This window comes from Sinocyclocheilus grahami, unplaced genomic scaffold, assembly GCF_001515645.1.
Source record: "Sinocyclocheilus grahami isolate Dianchi unplaced genomic scaffold, SAMN03320097.WGS_v1.1 scaffold1547.1, whole genome shotgun sequence".
Lineage (NCBI taxonomy): Eukaryota > Metazoa > Chordata > Actinopteri > Cypriniformes > Cyprinidae > Sinocyclocheilus > Sinocyclocheilus grahami.
The window spans coordinates 90,726-104,874 of NW_015506726.1; the positions used below are offsets into that span (position 1 = coordinate 90,726).

General features: G+C 32.6%; 1 protein-coding gene across 1 annotated transcript in view; it reads right to left on the reverse strand.

Moving 5' to 3' along the window:
• Positions 1 to 11,886, reverse strand: part of LOC107571077 (uncharacterized) — a 15,277-nt gene extending 3,391 nt beyond the window's left edge. The window contains exons 1-13 of the mRNA XM_016257356.1: positions 11,877 to 11,886; positions 11,761 to 11,796; positions 10,525 to 10,575; positions 9,266 to 9,432; positions 9,150 to 9,185; positions 8,049 to 8,099; positions 7,919 to 7,969; positions 6,193 to 6,243; positions 6,023 to 6,100; positions 5,894 to 5,941; positions 495 to 524; positions 331 to 411; positions 153 to 200 (exon numbers count right to left, since the gene is read on the reverse strand). Of these exons, the coding sequence (XP_016112842.1) occupies positions 153 to 200; positions 331 to 411; positions 495 to 524; positions 5,894 to 5,941; positions 6,023 to 6,100; positions 6,193 to 6,243; positions 7,919 to 7,969; positions 8,049 to 8,099; positions 9,150 to 9,185; positions 9,266 to 9,432; positions 10,525 to 10,575; positions 11,761 to 11,796; positions 11,877 to 11,886 (738 nt within the window). The remainder of the gene's footprint in view (positions 1 to 152; positions 201 to 330; positions 412 to 494; positions 525 to 5,893; positions 5,942 to 6,022; positions 6,101 to 6,192; positions 6,244 to 7,918; positions 7,970 to 8,048; positions 8,100 to 9,149; positions 9,186 to 9,265; positions 9,433 to 10,524; positions 10,576 to 11,760; positions 11,797 to 11,876) is intronic.
• Between the last annotated feature and the right edge of the window lie 2,263 nt (positions 11,887 to 14,149).

A 14,149-nucleotide genomic window follows, 5' to 3' on the forward strand; every position in this document is an offset into this window, starting at 1 on the left:
GTGTGTGTGTGTGTGTGTGTGTGTGTGAGATTAATTTTAGTCCTGAATGTCTTAAGAACCGCTTCCGGTTGGTAAACGAATTCAAAATCCAGGCTTTAAATCTAAAGCACACATTATATTTCTAATAAACATGCAAACACAGAATATATTACCTTTGATGGTCGGTGTGGCACAGAAGGATTGAATTTCTGTGGCTGCTTCTGCAAAAAATATAAAATAAAATTATAAGTAACTAACTAAATAAATAAATACATTTTAGAGAGCAGACACTGAGTTCAAATCACAGCACACTAAAAATCACTGCAAAAGAAAAATATTGTGTGTTTGTACTGGTTTGCAGTCCACATCTTCTGCTTTCTTCTCTCTCAAGGCCACGAGATCAGCATGTTTCCATGAGGACGTTAAATCATCCTAATATGACAATTAAATGTGACGATTAAATCAACTGTTGCTCATCTCTAACATCAATAAACTGATTCCTGAAATAAACAAACCTTATAGTCTGGAGCTTCAGCAGATTTCACCTGCAGATGTAAATGAATATCATAATCATGAACGATATCACGTGATAAAGTTGGCTTGACAAAATAATGGCACGTATTATAAATTACTGGCAGATAGTTTCGCCATCAGCCAGTAAATATTCTGTGCTGTAGAACAACATGTGAAAGGATCTTTCAGTACTTTTATTGACACAGACTTCCAAATCTCATCTCTTTCGCTCTCAGACGAGAGTTATACTGTAGCTTAATGTGGTAATGATCTATCTGAAGTTATGTATTGCATTTTAAATACCAGAAAAGGTCAATGAAAGTGTTCAATGAAAATTATTGACAGGCTTATTATAATAACAGCGTTCGTACAGATACTGTACAATGAAATTCCAGAACTTTCAATGACTTTAAGCACTACTTTTTTTTGGTTTTCAAACAATATCGTATCTTTAAAATTCTAAAAAAAGATAAATAGATCAATAAACATATAGGGTACAATGGGGCTAAAGGTGCCTTTGATATTATTTTCATCTAAACCACTAGACGGCACAAAAACGTGGCGTAGCACTTTCCAAAACATCCGCTTTTCAAGATGCACGTGTATATTTGTCTGATCCTTGACGTGATCGCACGCAGCAGTGCAAAGTTGATTCTGTGTTTACTTGATCTAATATTTTATGTATTTAAAAAAAAAAAAATTTACGTTGTAGATTTAAGTAGCAAATTAGAAACCCTAAAATTAATGCATATATATTGAGACAAAGGTCTTCTTTATGATTTTCAGTTTTGTTTAAGATAATTAAAGCAACAGCTTTTAAATAACGAAAGAATATGTAAAAGTATGGTATTTGGGGTAAAAAGCGCCCCTGCTGTTGGGGCTAAAGGCGCACAGTAATTAACATGATAATTAACAGATGGCTGACTTTTTCATTTGTCGACATTCAGATGGTAAATATCATTTATTATGATGGGTGTCCATATTAGAGATAATCACCATGTTTAGAATGAAACCATCATATTAATCATATCATATAATAAAATATAATTTGTTGCTACTACTGTAAATATATATTCAGTTATCATTGGATCTCCTTCAATACTTTCAGAATCTTTACTTATTAAAATTATTTTGTTTCTGTATTTTAAAATATATATATATATTTTTATATTAACATTTTAATGACAGTATATTTATTGAACAAAAAATAATAATTTAATTTTTCCAAAAAAAATTGTTTTGAACAAGTAATAACTTAGACACTAATAACATTATTTTAGCTGAAGTATTTGTATCAATACCGTGGGCCTTCTACCCCGTGCATAAACGGCCCATCTTGCCAACTCATACATTAATAAGATTTTTTAACAAAATAAACAACTTGAATGATTTAGAATGAAAATCTGTTGCTCCGTTAATGTTCAATACAAACGTATATATATTATTTTCTTCAATTATACATTTTAGGCGCAGTGAAAAGCACATTTTTTCTTATGGAGTGCCTTTAGCCCCGTTGAACCCTACTAATAAAACAAAATGACCCAAATAAAGTTGAAGCACATGCAAAGTAGGCTATGCAATGGCGTCAACATTAAAAACTGGGAACATTAAAAAAGGCCTAAAATTGATCAACCACTTCAGTGAAGGCTACATAGTTACGCCAGTAGGTGGCGGCAAGGGAATGACTTTAAAAGCGAATTAGTACTCATTCAAAAGTGAAGTAAGGTTTGTAAACAAGGAAATTCTTTGAATGACACGGACACGCACAGCTGAGATCAAAGCATTGCAGCGCTGAAAACCCCTTTATTATGAAGTTATCATCGCTTTCCTCATTCAGACTGATTCTTTTCATACACGCCCTGTTGAAAAAAACAGCATATGCTGGTTAGGTATGTTTTGACGCTGGGATGCTGGTTTAAACTGGTCCTTTGCTGGTTTAAGCTGGCCTTTTGCTGGTTTATGCTGGTCCTTTTGCTGGTTTAAGCTGGCACTTTGCTGGTTTAAACTGGCACTTTGCTGGTTTAAGCTGGTCCTTTGCTGGTTTAAGCTGGTCCTTTGCTGGTTTAAGCTGGCCTTTTGCTGGTTTTTGCTGGTTTATGCTGGCTCTTTTGATGGTTTAAGATGGCACTTTGCTGGTTTAAGCTGGTCCTTTTGCTGGTTTAAGCTGGTCCTTTGCTGGTTTAAACTGGTCCTTTGCTGGTTTATGCTGGTCCTTTGCTGGTTCATGCTGGTCCTTTGCTGGTTCATGCTGGTCCTTTGCTGGTTCATGCTGGTCCTTTGCTGGTTCATGCTGGTCCTTTGCTGGTTCATGCTGGTCCTTTGCTGGTTCATGCTGGTCCTTTGCTGGTTCATGCTGGTCCTTTGCTGGTTCATGCTGGTCCTTTGCTGGTTCATGCTGGTCCTTTGCTGGTTCATGCTGGTCCTTTGCTGGTTCATGCTGGTCCTTTGCTGGTTCATGCTGGTCCTTTGCTGGTTCATGCTGGTCCTTTGCTGGTTCATGCTGGTCCTTTGCTGGTTCATGCTGGTCCTTTGCTGGTTCATGCTGGTCCTTTGCTGGTTCATGCTGGTCCTTTGCTGGTTCATGCTGGTCCTTTGCTGGTTCATGCTGGTCCTTTGCTGGTTCATGCTGGTCCTTTGCTGGTTCATGCTGGTCCTTTGCTGGTTCATGCTGGTCCTTTGCTGGTTCATGCTGGTCCTTTGCTGGTTCATGCTGGTCCTTTGCTGGTTCATGCTGGTCCTTTGCTGGTTCATGCTGGTCCTTTGCTGGTTCATGCTGGTCCTTTGCTGGTTCATGCTGGTCCTTTGCTGGTTCATGCTGGTCCTTTGCTGGTTCATGCTGGTCCTTTGCTGGTTCATGCTGGTCCTTTGCTGGTTCATGCTGGTCCTTTGCTGGTTCATGCTGGTCCTTTGCTGGTTCATGCTGGTCCTTTGCTGGTTCATGCTGGTCCTTTGCTGGTTCATGCTGGTCCTTTGCTGGTTCATGCTGGTCCTTTGCTGGTTCATGCTGGTCCTTTGCTGGTTCATGCTGGTCCTTTGCTGGTTCATGCTGGTCCTTTGCTGGTTCATGCTGGTCCTTTGCTGGTTCATGCTGGTCCTTTGCTGGTTCATGCTGGTCCTTTGCTGGTTCATGCTGGTCCTTTGCTGGTTCATGCTGGTCCTTTGCTGGTTCATGCTGGTCCTTTGCTGGTTCATGCTGGTCCTTTGCTGGTTCATGCTGGTCCTTTGCTGGTTTAAGCTGGTCCTTTGCTGGTTTAAGCTGGTCATTTTGCTGGTTTATGCTGGTAATGTGCTGGCTTAAACTGGTAATGTGCTGGCTTAAGCTGGTCCTTTGCTGGTTTATGCTGGTCCTTTGCTGGTTTAAGCTGGTCCTTTGCTGGTTTAAGCTGGTCCTTTGATGATTTATGCTGGTCCTTTGATGATTTATGCTGGTCATTTTGCTGGTTTAAGATGGTCCTTTGCTAAACCAGCAAAGGACCAGCTTAAACCAGCATCCCAGCGTCAAAACATACCTAAGCAGCATATGCTGTTTTTTTCAACAGGGATGTGATTGACCTGAACAATGAAAGCTGAATCACATATATGCAAATATGTGATAACGCGCACAGTATTGACTTCCAGAGAAACAAGTGCAAAAACCATCTTGAGAATTTTGTGTTTGAACTTCCGCTTTTGCGAAAGCTCTCTAGGCTATATTTCTATAGCCGTGTTCGAACAGTATTCGTTTCTCATGCATTTGTCAAACCGTCCGACTCCACATCTGTGAATTTACAAGAAGAGACCAATACAAACTTCACTGCGTTCAGAGCGCTGTTGAGCTTCGCTGTAAATTGCACACATTTTAAAGGTACATTCATCATGGAAATGCTGGAAAGTGTACAATATTTAATCACCACAGGCGGTTAAGAACAAAAAGGAGAAAGAGAAACCAAGCTATGCTTTCGACATGTAGAAACAAGAAGCTGCATCAACATATTCCCGCTTATTTCCCCCATTTGTAACATGATTTTGAGATAAAACGCAAGACAGAAAACCATTTTATCTATAGCGTGTCTATCTTCCTATTTTTAAATAGGAGATTTAGTAATTAAATACTAAATAGGATATTATTATTACATTACATATGACTTTATTCTCATTATTCCAAGCATGTGCAATTTTATTTGCAGCACATCCCAATCATGCGACTGACCGCACGTTCCCACAAAATAAGAATAAATCACCACCAGAAAGCATGAGTTTTATCAGCGAGTGCCATGCACATTTTTACAGACGTCCACATGAGAAACACGTCCGGATAGGGCTTATGGCATCCCGACAGCACACGTACATCACAGAGACATCTATTTGACGTCTGCATTACATCTGCAAGACGTATGTTTAGAGTGTTTGCTCATCTGCAATACGTCTATAGGACGTTTCCTATCAGATGTCTAATAGATGTTTAGAATATGTTTATGATTTAGAATGCATGTAAAACTGACATCTTAAAGACATCTATCAGATGTTTGTACACAGCAGATGCTTCCAGATGAAGAGATCTTTAACAGACTTCTCGCAGATGTGCATGTGTTATCTGGGTAAGCGCAGCTCTGAAAAGGGGTGGGGCTACACAAAGTCTACATCAGCGTTAACTTTGTGTGAAAAGATGTGTGTTTATTGAAATAAATTAAACACTTATGTCATATATGCAGCCTTTCAATCATTTTAAGCACTTTTCAAGTACCGCTTCAGGAATATTGCTATTTTCAAGGGTTTTCCAGGCCCTTTTTGAACTTGAAAATGTCATATTCAAGTACTTCAAGCACTTTAATCACCTTGCACGAACCCTGTAATAATAATTACAAATATTGTGTCCAAAAAATGGACATGAGCAGACTAGACTTCTGTCTTAGGGTTAAAGTAAAACTGCTGGAAACATTAAAATAAAATGGGTTACAAGAGATGAATCTGGAATTAATATAATAAAACAAATAAATAAATAAAACTGGTCAGAATGAGACCTGGAGTTAAGTTAAGTTATATCATTTTTTGGGAAATACTGCAATGTATTTAATATATTATATTATGCATATATTATGCATATAATACATTATATTATTTGACATATTATTTATAATGTTATGTATAAATTTGAAATTTATACATTATGCATTTATAAATTATAAATTACTCAAGTATTATATAATGCATATATATTATATAATACTTATTTAATGTTTTAAAACACATTTTTAATAAAACTTTAATTACAAATATTTTAAATTAAAATCATTTTTATCATTTGAAAGGTAAAAAGTATGAAGATCATTCTTTATTTTATGAAGTAAATATTATATTGTTTAAATCTTATATTTAATTTTTTTTCAAATAGCGTTATTGGTCCACGCAGATCATGTTTTACCTTAGAGCCTCTGCGGTGTGTAATAATCTTGGGTTTTGACGGTTTCTTCTGTTAAGAGAAAAAAAATCAATCTGTTATGAAATACATAAATCTGAAAGTATAATGATTCAGAAATAACGAGCTTCATACCGATTTGTACTCGGCAGCTTCATTCTGCTCTTCTTCTTCTTCATCTGGAGCCAAAAACTCATCCGGGCCGTTAATGAGCTTCAACACAATCCAGAAAGAATGAATATGATCTGCAGATCTACAAAACAAACACCTGACTCTGACAGTTATCTGAGGATGAAGATATTCACCTTTGAGCCTCGATTCGTCTCGGAGCTCTTCACGTCATCTCCAGGTTTATCCTGAAATCACAGACACTGAGTTTGTATGTGTCATTTCTTTAATGGTGTAATGGTTAACATGCAAATAACAAACAAACAACACTATAACTAAGCCATTCAGTGATTCTGCTGCTGGACTGGCCATCTCACTGACCAGCTGCGGCTGTAAAACACGCGGTATTTCTGCAGTTCTGTGTTTTGATGCTATAAAGAGTTACGAAAGTGTACGGCCCGATGTACGGTGTTGATATAAAGCCATTTTCTATATGGTTTTTCACAGACTTTTAATTAGGCATCGCATTGCTATGGCAACTTATTTCCAGCACAGAATAAAAAAGATAAAAAAGCTAATTGCAACATTTTATTGTACAATTCTGACTTTTTGTCTCAATTGCGACCGTGAGATATAAATGTGTAATTTTGACTTTCTCTTTCGCAATCCTGCAATTCTGATAAATTTAGCAGCCTTTTGTCTTAGAGCTAAGGAGCGCTGGAAAAAGTACTGGAAACTTTCAAATTAAAACGGTGTACAGGAGATGAATCTGAAATAAAATAAAATAATAAAAAAAAATTGGTGTACAGGTGATGAATCTGAAAAAAAAAAATAATAAAAAAAAAATAAAAATGGTGTACGGATGATGAATCTGGAGTAAAAATAAAAACGGTGTACAGGAAATGAATCTGGATTAAAATATAATAAAATAAAATTTAAATTGGTGTAGAGGAGATGAATCTGAAATAAAATAAAATAAAATAAAATAAAATAAAATAAAATAAATGGTGTACAGGAGATGAATCTGAAATAAAATAAAATAATTAACAAAAAAGAAATTGGTGTACAGATGATGAATCTGAAATAAAATAAAATAAAATAAAATTATTTTTTTTTAAAATGGTGTACGGATGATGAATCTGGAGTAAAAATAAAATAAATGGTGTACAGGAGATGAATCTGGAAAAGAAATAAAATTTAATTAAATAAAATAAAAATTGGTGTACAGGAGATGAATCTGAAATAAAATAAAATAAAAATTGGTGTAGAGGAGATGAATCTGAAATAAAATAAAATAATATATATATATATAAAAAAATGGTGTACGGATGATGAATCTGGAGTAAAAATAAAAACGGTGTACAGGAAATTAATCTGAAATAAAATAAAATTAAATGAAATACTAACTCTGGTTGACATGAGGCCTGGAATTAACTTAACTTAAATTAAATTAAATTAAAGTTGGAAATATTGCAATGTATATAATACATTTATATTATAATGTATAAATTACAATAGATACATAATTATACATTATGATCAATTATAAAAATATATAATACGCATTTCATTTTTAATAAAATAATTTATAAATAATTATTTAAAAATACAAAAAATATTGTATTTATAATAAATAATTTTATCTTTAAATTATTACAATTATTGTAATTGTATGATGACTGTAATCATAATGTTTTACCCTAGAGCCCAATTCTGAGTTTTTACTTTTTCCCGAATTGAGAGTTTTCATACATTATGTTGTGTTTTAGGGTTAAAAGAATTGTTCTTAAACTTAACAGATAATGTCCCGACAGACGATTACCAGCATCTTTTTCATTTGAACTGAATTGAACAGATTTTGAATTGTTCAGATTATTTAGCAGACTTCTCCTTCAGCAAGCGTCATGATTTCTCTTGATTTACCTTTGAGCTCCTCCTGATCAGCAGCGAGTGTCTCAGTTTCCTTCCCAGAATCTGAAAGATCAGCAAGCACACGTGAAGGAGGACAAGCACACGCTCAGAGTCACGCTGAGGTCGTGGATTCACACCGTACCTGCTTCCCGTTCCTCTTCAGATCAGCGCCTCCATCAGACGCCTCTGCAATCTAGAGCCAGAGGTCAGCCGTGTTAGGAGAGAGATCTTTAGTTAGCTCGTGTGTTCTGGACATTACTATGTGTTTCACAACCTCTTCATCTCAAACACAGCTGAACAAAAGCTCAAAGAAAATACTGACTACATGAATTCATCTGCACTGTGCTGAGGATAAATATGCCCACCAGGTTAATTATTGCCTGCAGAGATGGATGCTATTTTATGTATTTCTTTTAATTACTATAAAATTAAATGTAATGTTTTTACAAACTTTATTTTATTTTTTTGGTTAAATTATTTAGGTCTACATTTGGGAAGTTTGGAACTACATCATTTATTTTATTAATATTTTATATTTTAAATATGATTATTATTAAATTTAATTGAAGTTTTAAAAAGTTTTTGTTTGTTTGTTAAATGATTTTGGTCTCCATTTGAGAAGTTTTCACTACATCAGTGCTATTTTAGCATTATTTATGTACTATTATAGTTTTTATTAATATTTGATATATTAGATTCTATTTTTATATATTTTCAGCTTTCAGTTTACCATCAGTTTTAAAATTTACCATTTTGTTTTTACCATCAAATGATTTATTTAATCAATCGCTTATTTATGATTATTACTATTATTACTATTTTTATTTTTATTATGTTTTTTTCATTATTACTCATCAATTTAATTTTGTTATGTGCTTTTGTCAGTTTTTATGTTTTTTTTTCTTAAATTGTTATGGTTATTATCAATAACTAAAACTAAAATGATAAATGTGTTACTTGAATTCAAATACACATTATATTATCTATAATAGTATATTCAAATATTAACTATAATACTACATTGATAATAACAAAATAACACAGGTTTAAATTCTAGTTTTTATTTGTTTCCCGTTAGTAATTTTAGTGCTTCAAGTTGAGCTAAACAAACATGAGAAATGTTGCCTTGGAATAACTAGTTCACCTAATATTTGCAGTAAATAGTATTTCAGCTTTATTTCAGTTAACAACACAGCTTTTTGTCCTCATGCAGACAGAGCTGTGATCTGAAGGAAGGACTCACCCGCACAGAGTCTCTCCGAAGCCTGAGCTTGCCAGCCTGCAACACACACAGAGCATCTCAGTCTTTCTGTGCATCGGTGTGCTGTGCTACAGTTCAGATAATGAGAGAGAACTTACTGGTTTCCATTCTGGAGAAAGTTCTGGACTGTGTTCAGGCCAGTCCTCCACACACCTTTCCTGTAAATCATGTTTGAAGCATGCAGGTGTATGTATAAATAATGCAGAACAACGTAATATGAATCCACATGAGGGTGTTTCTTCCACTACGGGGATTTTTTTTTTTACTTACAATAAACTTTTTCCTTGTTACATGAAGGACCAGTTAAAACCTGTCCTGGAGGCTTGTCAACCTTTATTTTATTTTATTTTATTATTTTATTTTATTGTTTTGTTTTGTAATATTTTTTTTTTATTAATGTCTTTTATTTACAGAATTGTCAAGTTATGCAAAATATATACAAATACTAAGGAAACCATATTCTACAAATGTTTATATCATTATTTTTATATAAATAAAATTTATTATTTTTTAATTAATTAAATAAATAAACAAATACGTATTTGTATTCAATTATTTATATATAATCTTATTTTATTTTTAATTAATTAATACAATTTTGTTTTTTAATAAATGTATTTTATTTACATAATTGTCAAATTATGCAAAATGTATACAAATTCTAAGGAAACCATATTCTACAAATGTTCATATTATTTTTATATCAATAAAATGTATTATGTTTAATTAATTAAATAAATAAATACACATTTGTATTAAATTATTTATACATTATTTTATTTATTTTATTTTTAATTAATTATTTTTTTAATAAATGTTTTTTTTATTTTCAGAATTGTCAAATTATGCAAAATATATACAAATTCTAAGGAAACCATATTCTACAAATGTTAAGTTGGAAATATTGCAATGTATATAATACATTTATATTATAATGTATAAATTACAATAGATACATAATTATACATTATGATCAATTATAAAAATATATAATACGCATTTCATTTTTAATAAAATAATTTATAAATAATTATTTAAAAATACAAAAAATATTGTATTTATAATAAATAATTTTATCTTTAAATTATTACAATTATTGTAATTGTATGATGACTGTAATCATAATGTTTTACCTTAGAGCCCAATTCTGAGTTTTTACTTTTTCCCGAATTGAGAGTTTTCATACATTATGTTGTGTTTTAGGGTTAAAAGAATTGTTCTTAAACTTAACAGATAATGTCCCGACAGACGATTACCAGCATCTTTTTCATTTGAACTGAATTGAACAGATTTTGAATTGTTCAGATTATTTAGCAGACTTCTCCTTCAGCAAGCGTCATGATTTCTCTTGATTTACCTTTGAGCTCCTCCTGATCAGCAGCGAGTGTCTCAGTTTCCTTCCCAGAATCTGAAAGATCAGCAAGCACACGTGAAGGAGGACAAGCACACTCAGAGCTCAGAGTCACGCTGAGGTCGTGGATTCACACCGTACCTGCTTCCCGTTCCTCTTCAGATCAGCGCCTCCATCAGACGCCTCTGTAATCTAGAGCCAGAGGTCAGCCGTGTTAGGAGAGAGATCTTTAGTTAGCTCGTGTGTTCTGGACATTACTATGTGTTTCACAACCTCTTCATCTCAAACACAGCTGAACAAAAGCTCAAAGAAAATACTGACTACATGAATTCATCTGCACTGTGCTGAGGATAAATATGCCCACCAGGTTAATTATTGCCTGCAGAGATGGATGCTATTTTATGTATTTCTTTTAATTACTATAAAATTAAATGTAATGTTTTTACAAACTTTATTTTATTTTTTTGGTTAAATTATTTAGGTCTACATTTGGGAAGTTTGGAACTACATCATTTATTTTATTAATATTTTATATTTTAAATATGATTATTATTAAATTGAATTGACGTTTTAAAAAGTTTTTGTTTGTTTGTTAAATGATTTTGGTCTCCATTTGAGAAGTTTTCACTACATCAGTGCTATTTTAGCATTATTTATGTACTATTATAGTTTTTATTAATATTTGATATATTAGATTCTATTTTTATATATTTTCAGCTTTCAGTTTACCATCAGTTTTAAAATTTACCATTTTGTTTTTACCATCAAATGATTTATTTAATCAATCGCTTATTTATGATTATTACTATTATTACTATTTTTATTTTTATTATGTTTTTTTCATTATTACTCATCAATTTAATTTTGTTATGTGCTTTTGTCAGTTTTTATGTTTTTTTTTCTTAAATTGTTATGGTTATTATCAATAACTAAAACTAAAATGATAAATGTGTTACTTGAATTCAAATACACATTATATTATCTATAATAGTATATTCAAATATTAACTATAATACTACATTGATAATAACAAAATAACACAGGTTTAAATTCTAGTTTTTATTTGTTTCCCGTTAGTAATTTTAGTGCTTCAAGTTGAGCTAAACAAACATGAGAAATGTTGCCTTGGAATAACTAGTTCACCTAATATTTGCAGTAAATAGTATTTCAGCTTTATTTCAGTTAACAACACAGCTTTTTGTCCTCATGCAGACAGAGCTGTGATCTGAAGGAAGGACTCACCCGCACAGAGTCTCTCCGAAGCCTGAGCTTGCCAGCCTGCAACACACACAGAGCATCTCAGTCTTTCTGTGCATCGGTGTGCTGTGCTACAGTTCAGATAATGAGAGAGAACTTACTGGTTTCCATTCTGGAGAAAGTTCTGGACTGTGTTCAGGCCAGTCCTCCACACACCTTTCCTGTAAATCATGTTTGAAGCATGCAGGTGTATGTATAAATAATGCAGAACAACGTAATATGAATCCACATGAGGGTGTTTCTTCCACTACGGGGATTTTTTTTTTTACTTACAATAAACTTTTTCCTTGTTACATGAAGGACCAGTTAAAACCTGTCCTGGAGGCTTGTCAACCTTTATTTTATTTTATTTTATTATTTTATTTTATTGTTTTGTTTTGTAATATTTTTTTTTTATTAATGTCTTTTATTTACAGAATTGTCAAATTATGCAAAATGTATACAAATTCTAAGGAAACCATATTCTACAAATGTTCATATTATTTTTATATCAATAAAATGTATTATGTTTAATTAATTAAATAAATAAATACACATTTGTATTAAATTATTTATACATTATTTTATTTATTTTATTTTTAATTAATTATTTTTTTAATAAATGTTTTTTTTATTTTCAGAATTGTCAAATTATGCAAAATACATACAAATTCTAAGAAAACCATATTCTACAAATGTTTATATCATTATTTTTATATAAATATATGTTTTAAATAAAGTATTAAATAATTTCTATATTTGTATATTATTATTATTTATTATATAATATTTTTTTCTCCCAAACCAGCTAAAACTTGTAAACATGAGATTGTAAAATGATGATTGAGGAAGAAAAAACTTGACAAAACCAGGCAGCACCCTCAGAAACACAGGGACCGGCTAAAATGCAGCACACAAACCTGACCGATGAGAAGAACGTCCTCATAAACCGGCGGATCGCTCTCCATCGCAGCCGTCGTGATCTGACAGATCATAACAACACGCTTCATCACAGCGTCGAGCACACAGAACATTTCACAAACAGTCTGGAGTCTAATAGCTTAGAGATCAACACACAGACGGCGCGTAATAACACATGAAGACTACACTCACTGTTAGTTCAAACATGCTATAATCACAGAGTGGGGAAAATACATACAACGTACAAAAAATGCACACGATTTCATCGTGGATTGTGAAAACTGGGTGTTTCATATCAGAATCAGAGATGACTTTTGCTGATTTGTTGTGATTACTGGACAAAGATGAACTATTGGCAAGCTTTTAGAAAGATTCACCTTGATTTGACTATTTGATCAAAAGCACACCGCCTGAGATGAAACACCAGCAGAAAGAAGACAGCTGCTTCAAAGGCAGAGCAAATGACTGACATATTTGGAAAACAAACATCTTTATTTTTAGAATAATATTTACTGATAGATTGTGCACACAAAGACCAGAAAAGTGCTTAAATAAAACAATAAAAGCAAATATGGTACAGATTTACTTCATGTTGATATTACATTTGGATATTTATAAATTAAAATTTAATTCTGAAATGGATAATTTAAGAAGGCATGAAGGCTAGTACAACTTTAATAATGATTTGTACAATAGTTGATCAAATTAATTATATTTTACCATTCAATGATTTCAATTCACTTATTATTATTATTATTATTATTATTATTTAAATTAACTTGTTTATTATTATTATTAGTAGTAGTAGTAGTAGTATTTAAATAATAATATAAATAAATGTATTTGATAAAAAAAAAACAATATATATATATTTTTTTGTTACTTGTCATGCCCCTTTTTTATTTCTCTCTGTACTACAACTTTAAGCTTATACAAAATATAGCAACATTAAAAAAAATAAAAAAAATAAAATACTTACATCAACTAGATACTGTAAAAAAAAAAAAATGTCTCTACAGTTTTGTTTTGTTTTATGCAAATGGACATTATATTGTATCTGCTTTTCCGTGTTTACATGTCATGCTTTTGTAGCAATAAGAAAAGACGAGGTGAAAAGCAAAGAAGAGCGAGAAAGACGAGATGATGAAGTAGTCTGGATCTGATCTGAACACCAGCAGAAGAACGAGTGGCAGCACAAAACTGAAGACAAACATCAGCTAGAGCTCGTCTACGAAAGAGATAGCAGAGCTACAGTACCTGAGAGAGAGCAGGAGGCTGGAGGAGGCTCTTCGGGGGTTTACTGCGAGGACCAGCTTTGGGAGGACGCCTCCTGAACATCTACAAGAAGAACATATTATAATAAGGTCTAATAAAGCCCTAAAGAGCCCATGACATGATCTGATGAGCGCAGGTTTCGATGTACACCACCAGGCAAACGTTTCTCCAAATGGACATTATATTGTATCTGCTTTTC